At 43.2% G+C, this 21,871-nt stretch overlaps 1 protein-coding gene across 1 annotated transcript; it reads left to right on the forward strand.

The window, feature by feature from the left end:
* The first annotated feature begins 313 nt into the window (after positions 1-313).
* Positions 314-2,537, forward strand: DRD5 (dopamine receptor D5). The gene has a single exon (XM_009904227.2). The coding sequence runs from the start codon at positions 402-404 to the stop codon at positions 1,857-1,859; it is 1,458 nt and encodes a 485-aa protein (XP_009902529.2). The 5' UTR covers positions 314-401; the 3' UTR covers positions 1,860-2,537.
* Positions 2,538-21,871: the final 19,334 nt, after the last annotated feature.

Here is a 21,871-nt window from a genome sequence, read left to right on the forward strand (position 1 = left end):
GCGCAGAGCCGCGGAGCAGAGATAGCAAGCGAGAGGACGTGAGGCGGGTATCCAAAGCAGGGTCCCCGGGACGAAGACCCTGAGGAGGGGGCCGCGCCGAACAGCGGAGCGGGCAGCCCAGGAGGAAGCTGCGGGGCAGAGACCCCGGGCAGGGGCACTGCGCTTGCCCTGGGGCGGGCACTGCCAAGCGAGGGTAGCCCCGGGAAGGTGCAATGCGCTGAGCGGCGGGGCGCGGAAACCGGTACGCGCTGAGCCGCGGAGCAGGGCCGGCGGCGCGGGGCGGGGGATCCGGCAGGGGTGGCGGGGGGGCAGCGGCCCCATGGGGCCGGGCGGCGGGGCGGCGCTGGCTGCTCGGTGCGTCCCGGCTGCCGTCGCCCCGCCGCCGGCGGGAGCCTCCAGCCATGCTGCGGGGCGGCCGGAGCCCGCTGCCGCCCCCGGCGGAGACCCACGGCGGGGCGCGGGGTCCGGCGGTCGCTCCCGGTGCGGCGCAGGTGGCGGCGGGCAGCCTGCTAGCGCTGCTCATCCTCTGGACCCTCTTCGGGAACGTCTTGGTGTGCGCGGCCATCGTCCGCTACCGGCACCTGAGAAGCAAGGTCACTAACATCTTCATCGTATCCCTGGCTGTCTCGGACCTGCTGGTGGCTCTGCTGGTCATGCCCTGGAAGGCGGTGGCTGAGGTGGCCGGGTACTGGCCCTTTGGGGCTTTCTGCAACGTCTGGGTGGCCTTTGATATCATGTGCTCCACAGCTTCCATCCTGAACCTCTGCGTGATTAGTGTGGACAGGTACTGGGCTATTTCCAGCCCGTTTCGCTATGAGAGGAAGATGACCCAACGGTTAGCTCTGGTGATGATCAGCGTGGCGTGGGCTTTGTCTGTGCTCATCTCCTTCATCCCTGTCCAGCTCAACTGGCACAAAAGTGGGAATATTGTTGCTACTGGTGATATTGGAGATGGATTTGGCACTGGCTGGGCAGCAGCAGGTGCTGTCACCACCTGGGCAGAAGATATGAGCACCACATGGGTGGCATTAGCAGCAATGAGACCCTCTGATGGGATCTCTGACAGCAATGACACCCGCACTGGACCGTCAGAGAGCTGTGACTCCAGCCTCAATAGGACTTACGCTATTTCCTCCTCCTTGATCAGTTTTTATATCCCAGTGGCTATCATGATAGTTACCTACACTCGAATCTACCGCATTGCCCAGGTGCAGATCCGTCGTATCTCTTCTCTGGAGAGGGCAGCCGAGCACGCGCAGAGCTGCAGGAGCAGCCACGTTGACTGCCACCATCACACAAGCCTCAAGTCCTCCATCAGGAAAGAAACCAAGGTGTTGAAGACACTCTCTGTCATCATGGGTGTCTTTGTCTGCTGCTGGTTGCCATTCTTCATCTTGAACTGCATGGTTCCCTTTTGTGAGAGCCCACCCAGTGACCCCCATGCTGGCCTTCCCTGTGTCAGTGAGACCATCTTTAATGTCTTTGTCTGGTTTGGCTGGGCCAACTCTTCTCTCAACCCCATCATCTATGCCTTCAATGCTGACTTCAGAAAGGTCTTCTCCAACCTCCTGGGATGTGGTCAGTTTTGCTCTAGTACTCCAGTGGAGACTGTTAATATAAGCAATGAGCTTATCTCTTACAACCAGGACACTCTTTTCCATAAGGAGATAGTGACTGCTTATGTTAACATGATCCCAAATGTGGTTGACTGTGAGGAAAATCGCGAGGACACTTTCGATAGGATGTCCCAAATCTCCCCTGACCAGGAGATTGCCACTGACTCTGTCTGTGAGCTGGACTGCGAGGGGGAGATTTCACTTGGCAAAATAACACCTTTCACGCCAAATGGTTTACATTAAATTGCATCCTGCCCTGGTCATCTCTTGGATTATAAACCAAAATGTTAGCACTGAGTGGAAAAACTTGCTTGATTTTATGCTATAGTTTGGTCAGTCACTTCACGCTGCGCTCACTTTTACGTGTAGCACTTTGCAGGGTGCAGACACCGTCCTACAGGGAGCACAAACATAATTCAGCACTTCCCCAGGCTGGAAGAGGACCAGGCAGTGGTGTTGATCAGCTGCAGTGAGGTGCTGTCCCTATAACTGCGGTCTGTTCATGTTTAGAATGTGTTTGCAAATGGAAGGTGCTGTTGTGTGCTAAGTATTAACAATTTCTAAAATCAGGGACAGCTGTGACTGGCATAGACATTAAATGGGGAAAAATTCTTGGCTTATTTGTTCAGATCTTATGTTTCTTTTTCTCTGTTGTTTGGTTGGTTGGTTGGTTGGTTGGCTTGGTTGTGTTTTGGAGGTTTTTACTGCCTTTTATTTATTTATTTAGAATTATTTTGAAAGTGAGGTGGTGATTTGGATGATTATTTAAGTGTATGTTTCTGCCAAAAGAGTTCCTGTGAAATCCATGTTCTTCTAGGCAGCGGTGTTGCCCATGATATCCTTGCCATGTTTCCAGATGAATAAATAAAAATCACATTGATCGAGGGGTTATTATCTTTCATTCCTCCTCCAAAAAGTATTGAAACTTCAGCACTCCTCGTTGAATGGTTAGAGTGCCAAGCAGGTAAACCCTGCTGTTTTGACAGCAAAGTAATGTGGATAGAAAAATACATTTTTTTTTCTTAATAAAAGCAAAGCTTACAGGAATGATTGACTTAAATGAACTCTTTTGTAGGTCTCTACTTACAGATAGATTCATGACTGGTTTAGTCTTATAACTGATGCTGTTCCTCTCTGCAGCTAAGAATACCAACTGTACACATGTACAAGCTATTAAAGCTTTCCTCTTTACCCTTGAACTTTCTTTTTAAAGATGCTGTTAATGAGAAGAGTTTGGTGATAAGAGTTAGGAGCTGAATGTGTCTAAAAACAGTAATTGTGTTTGAAAGTGATGCCAAGACTCAGCACTTCGCAGCGTAGACATCGGAGAACTCATTGAAACCAAGAGAAGAAAATATACTGCTAATCCATTTTTTAAAGTTATTTACTTATTAATCAGAACACAAATAAGTTTTAAGTACTTTGACTCTACAAAACATTTTAAACTAGTCTTGAAATTTTATAAAAGCATCTTTGAGGCTCTGTTTCTGTCGAAACATTTGCATCAAATGGAATACTGTGTTTAGAAACGTTTGGAAGCTTTCAGCTCAGAAATCTAAAGCGAGCCAATTTCCAAGACAAATGATCAAAGGTGGTATAAACCAATTCCAATGTTTGTTTCGAGTCCTAGCTTACAAACAACATCTGAATTAATTTACCCTTTAAAAATACCTGTGCCATGAACAGAGCAGATTGAAATGGAATTGTAGGTCCAGATTCAGTAGCACTCCCATGTAACTTTCCCAACCTGGTGCCTCCCCATACTGCCTAGCTGGAAACTGAAGGCCCCTGTGCAATGCATGGGGGAAAGTCATTTCACCACATACTGGGTTTTGTGAATGTTATGCACTTAGGACTGAGCCTCTTTGGAAGTCACACCTCCAATTCTGGTTTGGGGATTGTTTTACCTCCCCTTGGGATATGGGATGGAAGAAGCTCAGGATTGAGACCCCCTTTGTGGTTGCATCTGCTGCAATCCATTTTTCTCTGCAAGCAATGTTCTGTGTGTGTAGTCTTTGGTATTAATGAGTTGTATCATCATTTCGGATTATCTTTTCAACTGCTTGTCACAGAAGATTGATGCCTACCTGAAAGTTTTCTTTGCTGTTGATGTGAAATCTCAGTGTAATAGCTCTTTACAGCTGTCCTTAGAAAAGGGCATTGCGTCTGTGCCTTAGGGAGGCTTGGAAATCAGAAATCCCATGCCCACCATCAGGTTCATCCTGCTAATGGCTTAACATTGAGGGTGACTATGTTGTGGCTCCTCTGCTAAAGCAATCCTGTGTTGCCAGGAGTTCACCATAGTTCTAGCACTGCTGGCTAGATAAACTTGCCCAAAATAAAATCGTTCCCAAATAAAAAGGAAGAAAGGAAGAAAACTGCTTCCGGTGGTGTAAAGATGAATTCTCCCAACTCGAACTTAAATTTTTCCATTTTCTAGTTGCTGGTCTACTTTCAAGGGTAGTACAGGCTCTTAAACTTTCCAGATCTGTGCAGAAAGCCAATGATGCTCTGATACAAGAGGTGCAACACCTGGTGCTGATTCCAGCTCCCAGGGCAACACCTGTGTTTTATCTGGTTTTGTTCATATTAAATCAGAAACTGCCAAGGGAACTGGAGAAGGGAAAACATGACCTCTTCCTGAGCACTTGCTTACTGGCTGTGCCGTTTGTGCTGGTCCTGCAACAGAACAGAGCAGCAGAGCAGTTTCAGTAGTAACAGTGAAGAGGGTGTTGTGTCCCCCCCCCCCCCACCTCCTCTCCTGACATAGCCTTTCCCCTTCAAAATTATCCTTGTGCTGGTGGTGTCCCAGTTCCCTTGGATCCACTTCCCTGCAGGTGTGGTGGATGGGTAGATGTGTACAAGAAGATGCTAGTGCACCCCATTGACAGGTATTCTCATTGAGGCTTTTACCTGCCTGGATTTCTGGAATGAGCAGGTGGGCTTAATGTTGGGATGCAAGAAGATGACATCTCCATCAGTGGGTTTGTATAATGGCTTTGCACAGACTATTAGAAACAGTCTTATCTGAAGGGAGACAATTTTTAGCCTGCCCCCAGAATTTGGGAGCATAGTTAGGACAATACAGAAGACTGGTCAAACTACAACTTGCCATTACAAATCTTTAGTTTATGACTTCAGCTGGTAAATGATTTCTGATGGTGGCTCTACGATGTAATCTCTCTCCTTGGGATATGTCCCTGTCAGGGGGGCTTCATCCTTTGGAGCCCAGGAGCATCAGAAAAGGAACATTTCTGCTTCAAAAGACAGAGGGAAGGTAGTTCTTTTGCTGGAAGCACAGACTGACCTTACAAATCTGGAAAAAAAAAAAAAAGAAGCCTTTTTCTTGAGTCATAACATAGGGACATTTTCGTTGCTTTTAAATGTTTCTTAATTACCACTGACAAATCTGGAGTATTCATATTTAGCAAAGAAACTTTTGAAAGAAATGTGTCTCTTGCCTTGAACTATGAAAAAGGGCAGCTCCTTTTAATGAAGGCATCCCCAAAAAGGATTGTTTTAACTTGTTTCAGAGGAAGCTGCTGCCCTACTTTTCAAATGGTTTCTTTCTTAAGGACTAATGCATCTGCCTAGCTGCAGAGCAGAGTTCACTGCAAGTGCAAGTAGGTTTTTATAATCCTCATATCCTTGTGGTGTCACTCTGGAACTCATCTCTGCTTCCCATCAACATGTTTTCTTCCATGAAAGTCACCTTGCTCCCATTGTGCATTTTACTCCCTAATTAAGCATGATCCCAGCTCAGTTTTGGGGTTATTTCTTTTCTTTTTAGTCCTTTGTGCTTTAATGCTGAATGCTTTAATTTGCATGTACAGTACAGCTGGGCTTTGAGTCATCCTTACTAGTCCTGAGTGATGGCTGACCCTCAAGGTCCCAAATTATTTTCCATTTCTATTTTGTATCATTGTTAGAGATCTTACCTTGCAGTATGTGTTGCTGTTAAATAACATCTTAGCCAGCCAAATCTCATCCTTTTAGTCCTGGAAAACTCCATACCAAGGAGGGTTACCTTATCATTAGGCTGTGTGTTTTCTGGATGAGTTAACTAATGACCAGAGGAGTTCACTTCAGTGCAAGTTCTGCACATGTAGAGGCATCTTGGTTCATTTTTAAGAAGCTGGGACATGGAGGATGTGAAAGTGCAGTGTTTTATCTAAAATGCTGCAAACACCATGGAAAGTCTTCCACTGTTCAAAGACCTTTTAACACCTCTGGCTTTAACAAGGGCTGGTGGGTCTACAGTGGGGTTTTGTGCCCCAAGCTACAGGAAAGTAGATGTCTTTCTTAGAGGTGAACACAAACAAGACAATTTCCAAAGGGACAAAAAGTACTGTAGTATTTTTGCTAAGTGATATTTCATCTCTTTGCTTTCATTGTTTGTTTTTTTTTCACTTTTGCCAGCCATGTCTGATGTGTGTCTGCAAGGAGGTTCCCTACTGAGAACATCTGTATTTCTGTAACATACAACAAAAAAAGGGCTTCAAAATTAGGAAAGCTTCCAGTAGAAGAACTCTAAGCACAATCTTACACCATTTAGGAGTCAATCATGTATAAACTCAGCGTTCAAGAGACTGAGAAGGCTGGAGGCAGGGTTCAGAACATGCAGCAGAATGGAGGTTTGAGAGGTCACAAGTCCCTCAGCTGTTTGCATGTGTCAAAATTACCACTCAACAAGGAGAGCAATTCTGTCACTGTCACACAGGGTGTATACTTTGATGTTAATAAATATACAGAGATTCTTTTTCTTTCGTTTGAGGCCATCTTTGCTACTGTTTAAGATTCATCAGGCCTTTAAATTTACTCAGTACCTATTTAAATCAGTAGCAGACCTCAGTGAAGGATGTGGGTTTGCTTCACAGAGCAATGAAATTATTTCTCCTGACTTCTTATGAATATTACCACTGGTATTCTCCACTAGTGGATGATGCCATGCTCAACAAAATATTTCACCAGCTGACAATGTAGAAATCATTATTTTATTCAGAATTAATTCTTTGTTTTCAAACTTTGAAAGACTTTTGAAACTCTGCAGAAGCGTCACACACACAAAACCAACCAACCAACCACCACCAACAAAAAATGCCCACAGAGCATCTCTGATCATATCTCAGATCAGCAACAACTGGTTGCAGTTTTAGTGCCCTGGTAATATATGGGGCACTATGCTTTTATGAACAGAAGTATGTCCCTGTAAGTTTAAGGTGATGTTTTCAAAGACAAGGGTATACTTTTGGTCTAAAAGTATACTGATGTGCACAAAAAATACCTATAAATAAGGACATTTCCACTGTTAATGGAGCACCAAAGATGGGCCTCCTTCTTCAGCCTTCTGTTTATTGCAGCAGGGGTAAGATTTCAGAGAGCAGTAACAGGATTAGAGGTGTAAAGAATGGAGATACAAATATTCTCATCTGAAGCAGATGATGGATCATTCCTTTCAGGGTGCCTGCAGGCATTCCCAGGATAGTTTAGTTCAACAGGAAATTTACAAGATGTTTTTTTACCTTGTTATATGTCTGAATCCATTCACAGTTGTGACTGGAGATGACATTCAATAGTTTTTATAGTGGACAGATAGCTGTTTAAGGAGGATAAACATTTTTATGGACATAATCCTTTATCTCACAGCCACATTTGCAAGGTTTGCTAAACACAATGCAGTAATCATAAAAAAATAATTTGAAATTCCACTCCATGAAGGAAAACTAATTCTCCCTATAAATTACTCCCTCCTGTTAGCAACCAATACTTGTTTGTACCTCTTACTGTGCTCTCACTGCTACCACAAGAAGCTGGAATGCTCTGAACCTGCTGCTAAGAATCTGCTAATTCATATTCGGAGGAATGTCTGAAAAAACAAATACAGACAAGGCAGCAACAAGTACAGCTCAGTGCAGTTCATACAAAATTAGTGTAGTGTCAGCCAGTGACCCTTTCCTGGTGCCACAAGCACCTTGGCTTTGACCACAAATTCCAACTCTTTGGATCTTGGCTTCGTAGTAGACCTCTTGCTCCCAAGGTGGACGCTCAAAATCTGCAGGTAATGCTCAGGAAATCAGAGCTTTTAAACAACTGTTCTGACTTTTGTTTCCTACATAAAAGGGAAACCCCATGAAAGAGAAACCCCATTTTTCTTTCCCGAGCTCATGCTTTGAAAAAAGTGCTTGCAAATGACATCTGGTTAGCTGCTGCCTGGCTAGAGCTTGAGCGGATGTGGTTACAATAGCTTCTTGGGGTTTCTATGTCTGAAATGCATGTATGTCATAGTTTAGGGGCCTAATGGTGAGTGGAAGAAATCCTTAACTCATAGTTTTTTTCAGGAGTCTGACAGTGGCAGAACAAAGATGAAGCTCTACCAGTCTAAGTTCAGTTGCTTCCAAGGGCATAGGGAAAGTCTGGTCTGCAGCTCACTCAGCTTTGAGCGTGTCCTGTGAGTAAAATATTAACAGGGAAGTTCAGTGTGCCCTCTTTCATCACTTGACCTCATTTTTCCAATCTGAAAGAGTATAAATAAGATTTAAAAATATCTACATTTCCTTTGGCCCTGACCTTTTACTTTCTCTGTTAACTTTGTATAATTAGTCTCCTTCAGTGAACAGAAGCTCCTGGCATAGAGTTAGATGCTTGTCCTCGTTGTCACTAAATGTGGAACTACCTCGAGCTACACTTAAACTACATTATGTCTTCAGCCCAAAGGAATCTTCTTTTTTATTGTAATTTATTGAGTGTGGTGGTGGTTTTTTTTTTTCTTTCCCAAGTGACAACATTTCCCTCAACACAAGATTATTCACCAGAAACGTAATTTAGAGGGCAGGCATAAATAGATGGTTTTATTAAAGCTCTTAGGGATTTTGCTTGATGATACAAAATGAGAATGGGTTGGTATTAGGCATAGAGATAAATAGAATTTGGTTTTGTTTTTTTCACAAGAGGTTTAATTTTGGGCTTTTCATAGAAATAAACACTGGATGGTTTTGTTGCGAAGAGTTTATGCACTTGATTTTATAGACTTCATACATACATACATTCTTTCTTATATATGTATGTACACACACACAAAAGATATTAAGTCATGTTTACAGGGTAATTAAATAGATTTTTCTCTCTCTAAATACAAAATGTGCACTTCATCCAGAAGGAAGCAAGTAAAATCTTAACATTTCTTTCACCACCACAATGAAATGCAAGTACACAGTCTTTCCAGATGTTCCAAAGGCATTTTGACTATTTTGAGTTGAGGCTCTTTGACAGTCTAAACTTGAATTATGCAGTGAGAGGGAGTGTACAAAATTCCTTCTCTCAACTATTTTATAATCAAAGCATTTTTATAATGATTTGCTAGTTGATTTTTTTAATTTGATGATCTTAGAGGCCTTTTCCAAATGGAATGATTCTCTGGCTGCAAGTATTTTGAGACATAGCAAGGGGTGATGATTTAGAAGTTGCTTAGTCTGGAGAAGAGGAGGCTCAGAGGAGACCTTATTGCTGTCTACAGCTACCTGAAGAGGGGTTGTATGCAGGTGGGGGTCGATCTCTTCTCCCAGGCAACCAGCACCAGAACAAGAGGACACAGTCTCAAGCTGCACCAGGGGAGGTTTAGACTGGATGTTAGGAAGAAATTCTTCACAGAAAGAGTGATTGGCCATTGGAATGTGCTCTCCAGGGAGGTGGTGGAGTCACCATCTCTGGAGGTGTTTAAGAAGAGACTGGATGAGGCACTTGGTGCCATGGTTTAGTTGATTAGGAGGTATTGGGTGATATGTTGGACTTGATGATCTCAAAGGTCTTTTCCAACCTGGTTAATTCTGTTCTATTCTAATACTACCTCTTGGATGTTTCTCAGTGAGAGAGATTAAACAATGCTTTTGTCTTTCCAATTTGGTCAAACAAAGGTACAAACTTGTTGACAACATGCAGAGTTTCTGCCTTGTCAGAAGATAAAATGTGTTGCATGACCTTTCAAAATATCATTTGTCATCTCTGGTAGAATGGCCCTCGGTATGTCAGAGCTATTATTTCTTGAATCTGTGCAAATAAGGTATCAAAGACAGCCAAAATTTGCTGCTATATATTGAATGCATATATCCATTGTGAAAAGCTGATCTCCTGTTGTGACTTGGAACATGACATCATGGAGTTTACTGTTAGTGACTCAAGCCCAAATCTGCCAGTGGGCAAGTACAAAAGATGTGGGAGTTCTGCTTTCTGCTGAATATCAGTCTTAACAACAGTTGTTTTTAAATACAAAGGTACCAGCTTCTGCTGCTGGTTTGCCTACCAAGTACAAATACTTTGGTACAGTGATGGGACAGGTGGAAATGAACTTAAGAGAGAGAAAACTTCATAAATAAATATTTGTATCATGCAAAATCCAACAGGGAATCATTCAGCTCTGTATTATGCAAGTTTCACACTGGTTTACATCTTTGCAGAATGCTTCTTGTTTTGTTCTTTAACCTTTTAGTGGCTTTTGTCAGAATATCTGCAGAGTAAACTCCAAAATGTAAATGTTTGGATGGGAAATAACAACCCCTCTCCTTTAATGCATTCACCATGTCAGCACACACACCTGCAACCAGGTAAAGCTCAGCATCTCATATTTGCACTCCCTCTGGTTCTGTGCACACCACACTCTTGGCCCAATAATACCCGAGGTTTGAGAAGGGGAGACAGTGCAGGGGCTCATGCAGCACCTCAGCAGCTCTCCTTGGAGGCTGCCAAAGCTTCATGTGATTTCAGCAGGGTCTGTTGTACGCTAGACTGTTATACACATTGTAGATACTGTCCTTACTGGCTACGTTTCTGAGTCGAGCTGAATGGCAAGCTCTCAGCGTGCTCACTACACCAAGGTGAGTGGCAGAAATGCAGGAATACCTCATCCCTAGTTGCCCACCCTCCATAGCTGGTGGGAAGGTGTCTCAGCAAAAATGAAGACCAGTGGGGTGTATGTCATGACACAGCTTTAGACACTTGGAGACAATACTGCTTTAAAAATCCTTCAGGTCTGGAAGTGGAATTTTTTTTCCAGACTATTTGTGCTGACATTAGGCACCTAAATTCCACATAAATGGAGATGTAAGCATTTTAATGCCTTCTAGGTTATAGATGACTTTTCTCAAGTATTCCTGTACATGTGGCTAACGAATCTGGATCCCAGCTGGACAGGCTTTGAAATGCATCATAAAAATGTCTGCCCCTCATGTACTACCACAGCCATTCGTGCACAAGGGCTATTAAAACACCCTGGAGCAGGATTTAGCAGCACTGGGACCAATGGATGGAAAATGAGGATCATCCTATGTGATCTGCCCCCAAGCTCTGGCTGGCTGGAGAGTGGCTTGGGGTGTATCTGAGCCTTTTTGCATGTTTAGGCAGCCTTGGGGAGGCTAAAAGACACCCTTAACTTCATGTTTCTGGGCCAGGAGCTTTGTTTTGTGTCTCAAAGAGGCACAGCTGACTTTCAGCTGCTTTTTAGAAGAGATGGTATGCTTCAGTGCCTCATGTACAAAAGCAAATGCAATGAATTCAGTGATGGCAGCAATACAAACTTTATAACTTTAATCTGCTAGGACAGATCATTCAGTGGTGAAGAGGACTTAAAAGAGATGACTCTGCCATTCTAAAACAGTTTTCTTTTTGTTGTTGTCCCTTCTCCCTCTCCCAGAATTGTCTTTTTCTTCTATTTTCAGTCTTGTAGAAAAGTTTTGAGAGGAACTGTCTTGCCCTGTGCACATCTCAGAAAGCATGGAAGTTATTTCTAAAATTATACACCCAAAAGTTTGAAGAAAATGACTCAAGTATTACTTAACATTCCCATACATCATTAACCATTTGAGTCAGCATTGTTCAGATAACATGACATTAAAAAATCATCTCCGGCCAGTCTTCTTTCCTTGCCTGAAGGATTATAGCTACTGTCATATGCTGGGTTTAGTAGGTAAAAAAACCACAAACTAGACTGAGGAAGCAAATTAAATGCTTTTAAGTGACAGAACGTGCTGTAGAGGGTGTTGTACGGGAGCCCCAGTCCCGTATCTGTGGGTGTGTGACTGGCAGTAACAGCAGGAGCCATATGTGTGTGGCAGAAGCGAAGGAGTGGGGCTGCATGCAAAGGCCAACTGCTGGTTTCCTTCCTGCAATTAAAGTGCAGAAGCCTGATTATTTCAGTGTTGAAATCTGGAGATAACTACATCGACAAAAGAATAACTACAGCATCCTGCACTAGCAGGAGTAACTGAGTAGCTTTGTAACTGAGTGGGTTTGTCATTTTCGTACCCCGATTCTAACTTGTCCTATTCTGACAGACTTTGAGGTACATAGAATCATAGAATCAATAAGGTTGGAAAAGACCTCAAAGATCACCAAGTCCAACCTGTCACCCAAGACCTCATGACTGCTAAATCATGGCGCCAAGTGCCACGTCCAGGGATGGTGACTCCACCACCTCCCTGGGCAGCACATTCCAATGGCTAACAACTCTCTCTGGGTAGAACTTTCTCCTCACCTCCAGCCTAAACTTCCCCTGGTGCAGCTTGAGACTGTGTCCTCTTGCTCTGGTGCTGGTTGCCTGGGAGAAGAGACCAACCCCCTGCTGGCTACAGCCTCCCTTCAGGTAGTTGTAAGCATCAATAAGGTCTCCCCTGAGCCTCCTCTTCTCCAGGCTAAACAACCCCAGCTCCCTCAGCCTCTCCTCACAGGGCTGTGCTCAAGGCCTCTCCCCAGCCTTGTTGCCCTTCTCTGGACATGTTCCAGAGTCTCAATGTCCTTCTTAAATTGAGGGGCCCAGAACTGGACACAGCACTCAAGGTACAGCTGACAGCCAAGATCTGATAAGTCTAGAAGTTCACTAAGTTTGTTTCTCCCCCTCCCCAACTTAAACCATAATAACTCAAGATTCCAAAGAAGAAATCAAAACCTGTGGCTTCAAGTCAAAATATTTCACTCAAACACATTCACAGTAATTTGAATCTCTTCAATTGATCACTAAATTGTCAGGAAGTTCTATTGGCAATATTTTATTTCCTCTAGCTCTTTTCCTCCCCCACAAAAAACATTTAAAGACAAGGCTGCTAGGTGCAATTTTAGACAAGTATCATTACATCCACTGTAGAAAGAAAACAAATTCATATCCATATTAAAACTCTGCAGCTTGTGCTGCATAAACAGTTTTGACATTAAATTTAGTATGGTGTTTGTAAGATTTTCAGTGGCCAGCTCACACACCTACATTAAATCTGCATTTGACGATGTGGAGCCAATTTGGACAAAGAGAGGGGAAGAAAGGGGAAAAAAAGAAGGAGGAAAAAAGGGATCAGTTTCTAGCTATTCATTTTGAACTGGTAGTGTGGGTATTTACAGCCAAATCAGCTCTTTTGTACTGTCCCTGGCTGAAGTGGAGTTAATTTTCTTCTGAGCAGCCTGTATGGTCCTGTGTTTTAGGTTTGTGACCAGGACAATACTGACAGAACACTAATGTTTTAGTTTTTGCCAAGGAGTGTTTGCACAGTATCAAGGCAACCAGCACCAGAACAAGAGGACACAGTCTCAAGCTGCACCAGGGGAAGTTTAGGCTTGATGTGAAGAGAAATTTCTTCCCAGAGAGAGTTGTTAGCTATTGGAATGTGCTGCCCAGTGAGGTGGTGGAGTCACTACCCCTGAAGGATTTCAAGAGGGGATTGGATGTGGCACTTGGTGCCATGGTTTAATAGTCATGAGGTCTTGGGTGACAGGTTGGACCTGATGATCTTTGAGGTCTTTTCCAACCTTATTGATTCTATGATTCTTTGGTTCTAAGACCTTCTCTGCTTCTCTGCTATTAGGGATGTGCAAGAGCTTGGGAGGGAATGCAAGCAGGCAGATCACCTGAACTAACCAGAGATATTTCATATTGTATAGTGTCATGCTCAGCAATAAAGCAGAAAGGAGTGAGGTTACGTAGGTTAGTCATCTTTTGGTCAGGAACTGGCTGGACATCAGTCTACATGAGGGAGGTAGAGAGTAATTGCCTTTGCATCACCTGTTTTGTTTTTCCTCTTTCTGTCCTTCACTCTTTTTATCTTAACCCATGAGTTGTGCTACTGTTACTCTTCCTTCACTATTTTTATCTTGACTCATGAGTGTTTCTACAGTTACTTTTCCTTATGTCTTTCCCCATCCCACCAAGGGACAGTTTTCTTTGCTTCTAGAATACTGTGTGGCCTCTTAGTGTAAAATCATCCCAACACCTTATCTACTTCAGTGTAGGATCACCAAAAGCAGCACCATGCTTATAGACCTTGTTTGTTTGGTTTTTTTCCCACTGTACTGGCCACTGTAACCTTTTAGTGTGAATGCTTTTAAACACAAGGGGAGAAATTTCCTTAGCAGGAGAAAAGATGAAGTGCTTGCTTCCAGAACTGAGAAGTTGGAATGAAAGCATGGTAGTAGAAGGCAGTTACAGGACACCTTTGCTGATAGAGTCTGTTATAAATCAAAGATGAAAGCTGAAAGAAAATAAATTAGGGCTGGGGCTGCAGCTGCAGCAGAATGAGATGTTCCAAATTCAGAGAACTCTGTGATATTAGCGGGGCTTGCAGGACCCCTGATATCCAGGCACAGGCAGTTAGGACCAGGGCAGGCAGGACACAAAGTCTCTTACCATGAGCTGCCGGGACTTGTTGCTTGTGAATTCTCTGTGGGTAATAATGGCTCCCACCACTTTCCTGCTTATACCACAATATATCTAACATTAGCATGTGAGACCTGGAGACTTGATTCAAAAAGAGAAGAAAAAGTGAGAGGGAGAAGAGCTGATGGCTGCCTGGTGCCTTCTGTAGGTGGAAAAGGGAAGATGAAGGTAGACTGATTTGAAGAACTTGCTGTTTGCATGGATGATCTGATGACACTCATTTTTAGTTTTTTTTTTTCTTAATACATCCCAAATGTATGGGTGATTGTTATGTCTGTAATGATGCAGACATTTGTCTGTTTGAGTACTACCTTCAATCATGCACTGAGAGATACTTGCGCCAGGGGAATTATCATTGCTGTTCTAAAAAGAAATCTTTTCTCTTTTTCTCCCAGCAACTTGACTCACCACTCTATTAAGCTACATTTGTTCTTATTTAGAAGCTATTTTTCAGATACCCATTTTTCAATCCAAGCCAAAGATTCTTTTCACAGTTTTCTTTTCAGTTCAGCTAAAAATGACACGAGCTGACAAAAGCAGACAAATTTCCAGGTAGTGTTTGTCTTTGTGTTTTTACTACCCTCGTTCCCCTGCCTGTTGGTCACTCTGTAGACACCACCATGGGTGGATTTACAGAAGAGTAGAGGAGGGAAAACACATTGTGGTTTGGTGTAGTAGCAGGGCAGAGGTTACGTCATGTGGGCATCCTACTAATCTCCACAGTGAAGGGCAGACTAGAGAAAAGGAACAAAGCTGGTGAGGGGTTTGGAGCACAAGCCCTATGAGGAGAGGCTGAGGGAGCTGGGGTTGCTTAGCCTGGAGAAGAGGAGGCTCAGGGGAGACCTTATTGCTGTCTACAACTATCCGAAGGGAGGTTGTAGCCAGGTGGGGGATGGACCCTTCTCCCAGGCAACCAGCACCAGAACAAGAGGACACAGCCTCAAGCTGCTCTGGGGGACAGTTAGGCTGGATGTTAGGAAGAAGTTCTTCATAGAAAGAGTGACTGCCCATTGGAATGTGCTGCCCAGGGAGGTGGTGGAGTCACCGTCACTGGAGGTGTTTAGGAAGAGACTGGATGCGATGCTTGGTGCCATGGTTTAGTTGATTAGATAGTGTTGGGTGATAGGTTGGACTCAATGATCTCAAAGGCATCTTCCAACCTGGTCTATTCTATTCTATTCTATTCTATTCTATTCTATTCTATTCTATTCTATTCTATTCTATTCTATTCTATTCTATTCTATTCATGCACCTTATGTACATATGGTGAATCTCCCTAGTTCCCAGTAAAACCCTGAGAAGCAGCAAAGGTTAAGAAACTAAGAAAGAAACAAATCAAGTGAGTAACTGAGAATCAATATTATTTTCCTTTGAAGAGAATGAAAGTGAAATCTCCCTCTTTGTGATTAGCAAGGAGATAGGTTAATAGTTATCACAGCTATTTGGGAAAGGGAGGTGAAGCAGAGAGCTAGAAAAGTCTAGTGATGAAACTTGATTTCCTCACCCCACCACCCGCCCTGCTCAGCTCCCCCTAGACTAGAAGGTGATTTCTCTTTCTCATGATTGTCAGGTTTGAGTCATAACCTAAACTGCAGATCTGGCAACACAGCTATTCCTAGTCAGTGCTAGAAAGACAGACAATTTTTCCTTTAAGAGGTACAGCTCATGAAGACACCTGGGGCATGTCCCCAGAAGCCTAAGCGATGTAGATGCTTTGTCTAAATCTGTTCTGGGAAACTAGAGTTTGAACATCCCATTCCTGACCAAATAAAGCAATAAATCCACATCTGTTACTTGCTGTGCTTTAACCAGCAGGCTGCAGTATGTCAGGTGAACAATAAAGGATGAGCTCAGAGAAGCTCTTTGAAACTTTCTCAGTGGATCTCAGTCTTTGAACCCCAAGAGTTGAAAGCTCATCCACTCATAGCTCTGCGTTGAGGCCCAAGACTATGTGTTTGACACCAGCTCTAGACAACTCTTCTTAGTGTGTTTGGGGATTTTTGGGTGACACTTTTGAGGAGTCCTCACACCATGTGGAAGATAGACACCTGCCTTTATACATCTGCTTGGAGCTAGGCTATGTCCCCTTCCCTGTGGGCACTGAGGTCCTTCACTGACCTTAGACCACAGCAGTTCAGGTGTAGCTTGCCGCAAGAAGGGGTTGACACAGATCAATATGATCAATGAAATCCAACTTTATTGTTCCACACTTCCTTATTTATAGTCTTATCTTATACATAGTTAATTCTATTCTAATTTAACACACACTATTGGTCTCTCTCTAAAAGGGTTACATCATTCTTTGCACTCCTCTGTGGAATTTCTTGCTCAGTCTAATTGCTCCTTTTCTCAGCTCCTTTGCCTACTCCTTATCTTGTTTGCCTCCCCTTTCAGGGGCAGCTTGACTTCAGCATACCAAGCAATCAGAGCTTTTCCACAACTCCTACTCCATTGCTATATTAATAACAGAAAGTCCTTCAAGGTCTGGCTTGCACAGGTGTTCCTGGGAACCATGTCCCCTCTTGCTCAAACCATTTCCCAACAGTAGCTCTCCTGCCTGAGTGCTCTCATCTGGCTAGCCTGCATAAATATTTAATACTCAGGTACTGGCCTTTAGGAGAATCTTTTCGGTAAAGACACCTTTAAGGATAATCCACCTCAGCAGCACGAAGCACAAACTCCTGTGATAGCAATGATAGCAACACATTGCTGTTGACTTACAGGGAAGAAACTATTTGAAGCTCCTCACTTTAAAAGCCATGCTGTTTCTTTGAAAGCCCTGATGTATTTGAAACCTTAGTAATGGTCCCATTGGAAGATAGATTAGTAAGTGAAGATGAAAAATGCCCAAACTGTATTTAATATGTCATTTCAGTTACAGCTTTTTACTTTCATGCTGTTAGCTGCTTCTGAGATATTACAGATGACTCCCTAAATTCTTCTACATCTCCTTCTGTTGGGCTGCTTGTAGCGTGGCTAAGATGAGAGTAACATGGCTAAGATGAATGCTGCTGTGTTTCATTTCTGTTTTGAAGCTGTGGTTGCTTCTACCCAAAAGCTCAGCAGCTTTTTTTCACTCCAGCCCAGCAGTGCAAGCTGGCTGACCTTTCTAGAAGAGTTGGTTTTTCTTAACCATGTTCTTTTGACTTCGTGAAGTCAAACCATCAAATGTTCTGAGAAACGCGATGAGCCTGTGCCATGACTTTTGGAAATACGTGAATGTAATAATTTGACAAAGAGCTTGAGCTCCATTTTACAGGCTCTAGAAAACATTGCTGCCACAAGACAGCATCTTCAGCTGCTGACAAGTTGCTTAGAAATCATCTTCTGATCACCTTTAGGGGGTTAACTGGTTACTCTACTTTGCTCTTGGCAAGAAGGGTGCCTGTCTGAGAGATGAATCATCTCCTCTTGCTTTCAGGCTTTTGATTTATGCCCCAGTGGAGGTTCTCTGGAGAATGGCAACAGCTTTATTCCTAGGGAGCAACCTGAATTGTGTACTTGTGAAATCCCCAGGGAACTTTAATAATATTACAGTTGCTTTAGATTCTCATGTTTCCCTGTACAGGTCCTCTAAGAGTCTCTGAGATTCCTCTTGGGGCTCTGCTTCCATGTTTGTATCTACCTCTATTTTACTGCAGTTAAGAACAAAATGCTCATTGGGCTTTTTCAATTTATGTCAGAATGATTCCTCTCCTTTTCATCTGTGAAGGCAAATGCCTTGTCAATGTTCTCTGTTTCACTCTCTGTCGCATATCTCATTGGCCTGACCTGTGCTAAGCAGAGCTGCAGTTCAGACTCTGGTGAAGAGCTCTTTCCACTCATGCTTGTCAAATTGAAAGTAATTTTGGAGTGCTGAACTTGGGAACTTTGGCATTTTCTTTTTCCCTTGTTTTTTGTTGGTGTGTGTTTGGTTTTTTTTTCCCTAGATCAAAATGAGTCATCTCCTGCCACTTGGCAATAACAAAGAATTAAAGCAGCTGTTTTTTTTTTTCAGGGAGCTTGAGTACAAGTATTAAAAAGGTGCTGAGCTGAAGGGTGGCTCTCCCCAGTGTCCACTGCTGTGCTTGGATGAATGGCTTTGCCCTGTGGCTAGTCACTGGGGGTCAATGGCTTTGCACTGTGGCTAGTCACTGGGGCACTGGCTGTCATGTTGGAAGGTTCATGGAAATGTTTAGAAAAGTGATTATCTTGTCAGTGGGCTTTGTCTCATACAGGAATCTGTGTATCCAGTGTAAACTTTTTAGGGGTCAATAAATAGGAAAACATTGACAAGTGGGAATCTGGGAACTTCCTCCCTCCCCCCCCCCCCCCATTTTCCTAATCTATGTTTGAGAAAAACACTACCAGAGAGATTTGCAGATTTTACTGAGAGAGACAGTGGTGCTATGCACAAGCACTGTCTCCAAAAAGTGGAGAAATTGAACCCCTTACCAAGATGCCTGAGCTCAACATGGCACTCTGCAGTAAGAAATGACAGGGAAATGGGAAACTGATCACTGGGAGTGGTCCTTGGCTTATCCTAGCTCCTAGACTCTGCTTGAGATGTCTCTGGGAGACTGCTAGTTGGCATGGGCCAAAACTGAGTGTGGTGGTTTGACCCTGGTCTGGAGGCTAGATGTCCACCAAAGCTGCTCTATTACTCCCCCTCTTAAATGAACAGGGGAGAGGGGAAAAATATAACAAAAGCCAGTAATAAGATGGAAGTAATTTAATAACAACAATAAGCTAAAGCAATAGGCCATGGGGAAGTGAAAACAGAGGGAGAGAGGTGTTAGTTTCTACTTCCCATCAGGAGGACATGGTCAGTCTTGGGCAGCAGGGCTCTCTACGCTCAGTGGTTCCTTAGGAGGATAGACACCATGGGCCAATCCCATCCCCCCACTTCCCTCTTTCACTTCATTCTTATATCTGAGCTGACATCATATGGCATGGAATATCCCTTTGGCCCATCTGGGTCAGCTGGTTCAGCTGTGTCCCCTCCCAAGATCTTGCCCACCCCTCAGCATACTCTTGGGGTGGAGAAATGTTGCAAAGGCACAGCCTGGATACTTATTCAACAGTAGCCAAAACACTGCTGTGCTATCAACTACTGCTGCAAAACAGCACTAGAAAGATGCTGTGAGGACAATTAACTCCAGCTCAGCCAAACCCAATACACTGAGCTAGGGGCCTCTAGAGTGATTCAGTGCTGTAGACAACCGTATGGTTAGAGTGCACAGGCATCTTCCCTTCTGATTTACAGCTTCAGACTTAACCATCAGAGATCACAGGGAATATTATTACGTTTTGGACATCTGGTGTCATCACTTGGATGCCGTTCCTCTTTGCAACTCTGCTGCCATCTCTGTGGGATTAACTGAGGGAGCATCTCTGACAGCAGCACATGGCTGTTTGTCCTGAGATGTGTGCACAGGGCTGTGCAGCTGAGAAGCTTCCCTGCCATGGACCAGGAGCACCAGCACCGGTGGCAGAGGGAGCTGCTCTGGTCGCTCCCTTGGTCCCACCAGCTGTGATGCCGTGGAACTGTATGAAGGAGCTGCCAGTTCGTTGTGATGTACGGCAGGAGGTTTCCTCTAGAGATAGACAGCTGGTACAAATACCACCTATTAGGATTTCAACTGCAACACAAGTTCTGGCTCTTCAGTAAGGCTGCAAATTAGACAGTTATTCAGGAGAGATCCACAGGCATGTAGACCTTCATGAATGTCAGGCTTTGGAAGAGAGCCTAATAAATACTGACTTGCTTCAGAATAAATGTAGTGGCTAAAATCTTTACCAATGACAGGGGCAATGTGATGGTGTCCTCTAGGGTTTAAATATAACCTTCTACTTTGCTGGAGTGAGCAGAGGGATATACAATAAGGGAGATATTTATCTCTTCTGCTGGCACAACAGACTTGTATCCCCTCTGGAGTGATCTGAAAGCTAGTTTCCAACACACAATAATTTTTGCTTTTAGTTTTTTTGTTTTAGTAGTGGTCTTGGGCTAAACTGCAACATTAGCCATCATTTATACAGTTTCTTTTGAAGCATGTGGGGAATGAGCTAACATTGAATTTAATCCTAAAGGACAGGAAAGTGATTCCAGAAATTACTTGTGCCACATTATGTAGTACGAGGATGTGCTTTGGGATTTGAATTCAAGCCTTTGTAGGTAATAAATGGTGGAGCTTTATGCACATTGGTTACAAGCTATAAAGTGTGTTATGATCTGGTAGAAAAATATGTGGGGTTTTGTTGTTGTTGTTTTGGTGTTTGGTTTTTTTTCCCTGACAGCTGTAACATTAGGATTAAATCAGTTCTAGATGTATGTCTGTTACATTTGAAGTTGCTTGGAAGTGGAGGGATGTCAGTTTAGTGCAGGTGGTTCAGATCCTGGGTGTACATTAAGCCAATGCACACCTTAATGCTGAAAAAGGCCTTAGCTCTGACACAGAATCATAGAATGGTATGGATTGGCAGCAATGTCCAAAGGTCCAACCCCTCTGCAGTAAGCAGAGAATCCTCAACTAGATCAAGTTGCCCAGAGCCCTGTCGAGCCTCACTTTGAATATCTCCAGGAATGGGGACATGAATGTTGGCTTTCCAGGAACATGGGACCAGCATCCAGAATCAGGGCCCCAGAGTTTGTGCTGGTGCTATATGGATGTGAGGATTTAGGTTGATTTACTCCCAGAAATACCAGTAGAACACAGAGTTTCTGCTGCTCCTGTCCTCCCAGCCTGCAGCCTGAAAGTCCTCTGCAGCTGGAGCCTGAGACATGATCAATGGCTGAAAGCAATTCAGATAAGAAACTTTTGTAATAACTGTATTAATAGTCTGCAAAAAAAAAAATGCTGTGTTTTGTTCTGGATTTAAAACCTTTAAAGAATCAAAGATATTTATTTATTTGAGATATTTATTTAATCTTTGAATAGATTATTAGGAAAAAAAAAAACAACAACAAAAACTTATGAGTCATTTTGTGTGGAGATAGAAGAAGGAATAAAAAGAGATAAAGCAAACCCAGGTTTATAGGGCCTGATCCCACATATATTTCCTCTCTGTTAGCTAGAAATGCCCATGTTTTCTAACCTACTACTCTCAAATATTTTGCTTATTCATTCTTGCTTATTTATTAATGCTCACTGAAAAATCACAGTGCTAACAGAAAACAGATTTTTCTGGCTGTGGAAACAATACCAATTATGCCAGTGCCAAGCTGTTTTAAAAGCACATTTAGACAAATGTCATCAGTAGAATGAGTGATTTGTCTTTTCTCAAAAGCACAAAACCTGTGCACTGAGGAGTCTGATGATTTGTGCTCATAAATGGCAATAATTAGCATTACACTTTAGTGTCTGCCTTTGGCAGAATGAACAGAGATTGATTAATATTGAGACTCAACAGAAAGATCCAGGAAGAAAAAAACTGGAGTCTAGAGAAAGTCTAAACTTATTTGAAGAAACCAGCAGAACAATTTCTATTTTTACCATCTTTTCTGACTGGAAGGATCTACAAACATGGTACAAATTAAGTCAAGTGATTTTTTCAGGGCATAAGATATGCTATTTGTACATTACCATCA

This window comes from Dryobates pubescens, chromosome 23 (genome assembly GCF_014839835.1).
Source record: "Dryobates pubescens isolate bDryPub1 chromosome 23, bDryPub1.pri, whole genome shotgun sequence".
Lineage (NCBI taxonomy): Eukaryota > Metazoa > Chordata > Aves > Piciformes > Picidae > Dryobates > Dryobates pubescens.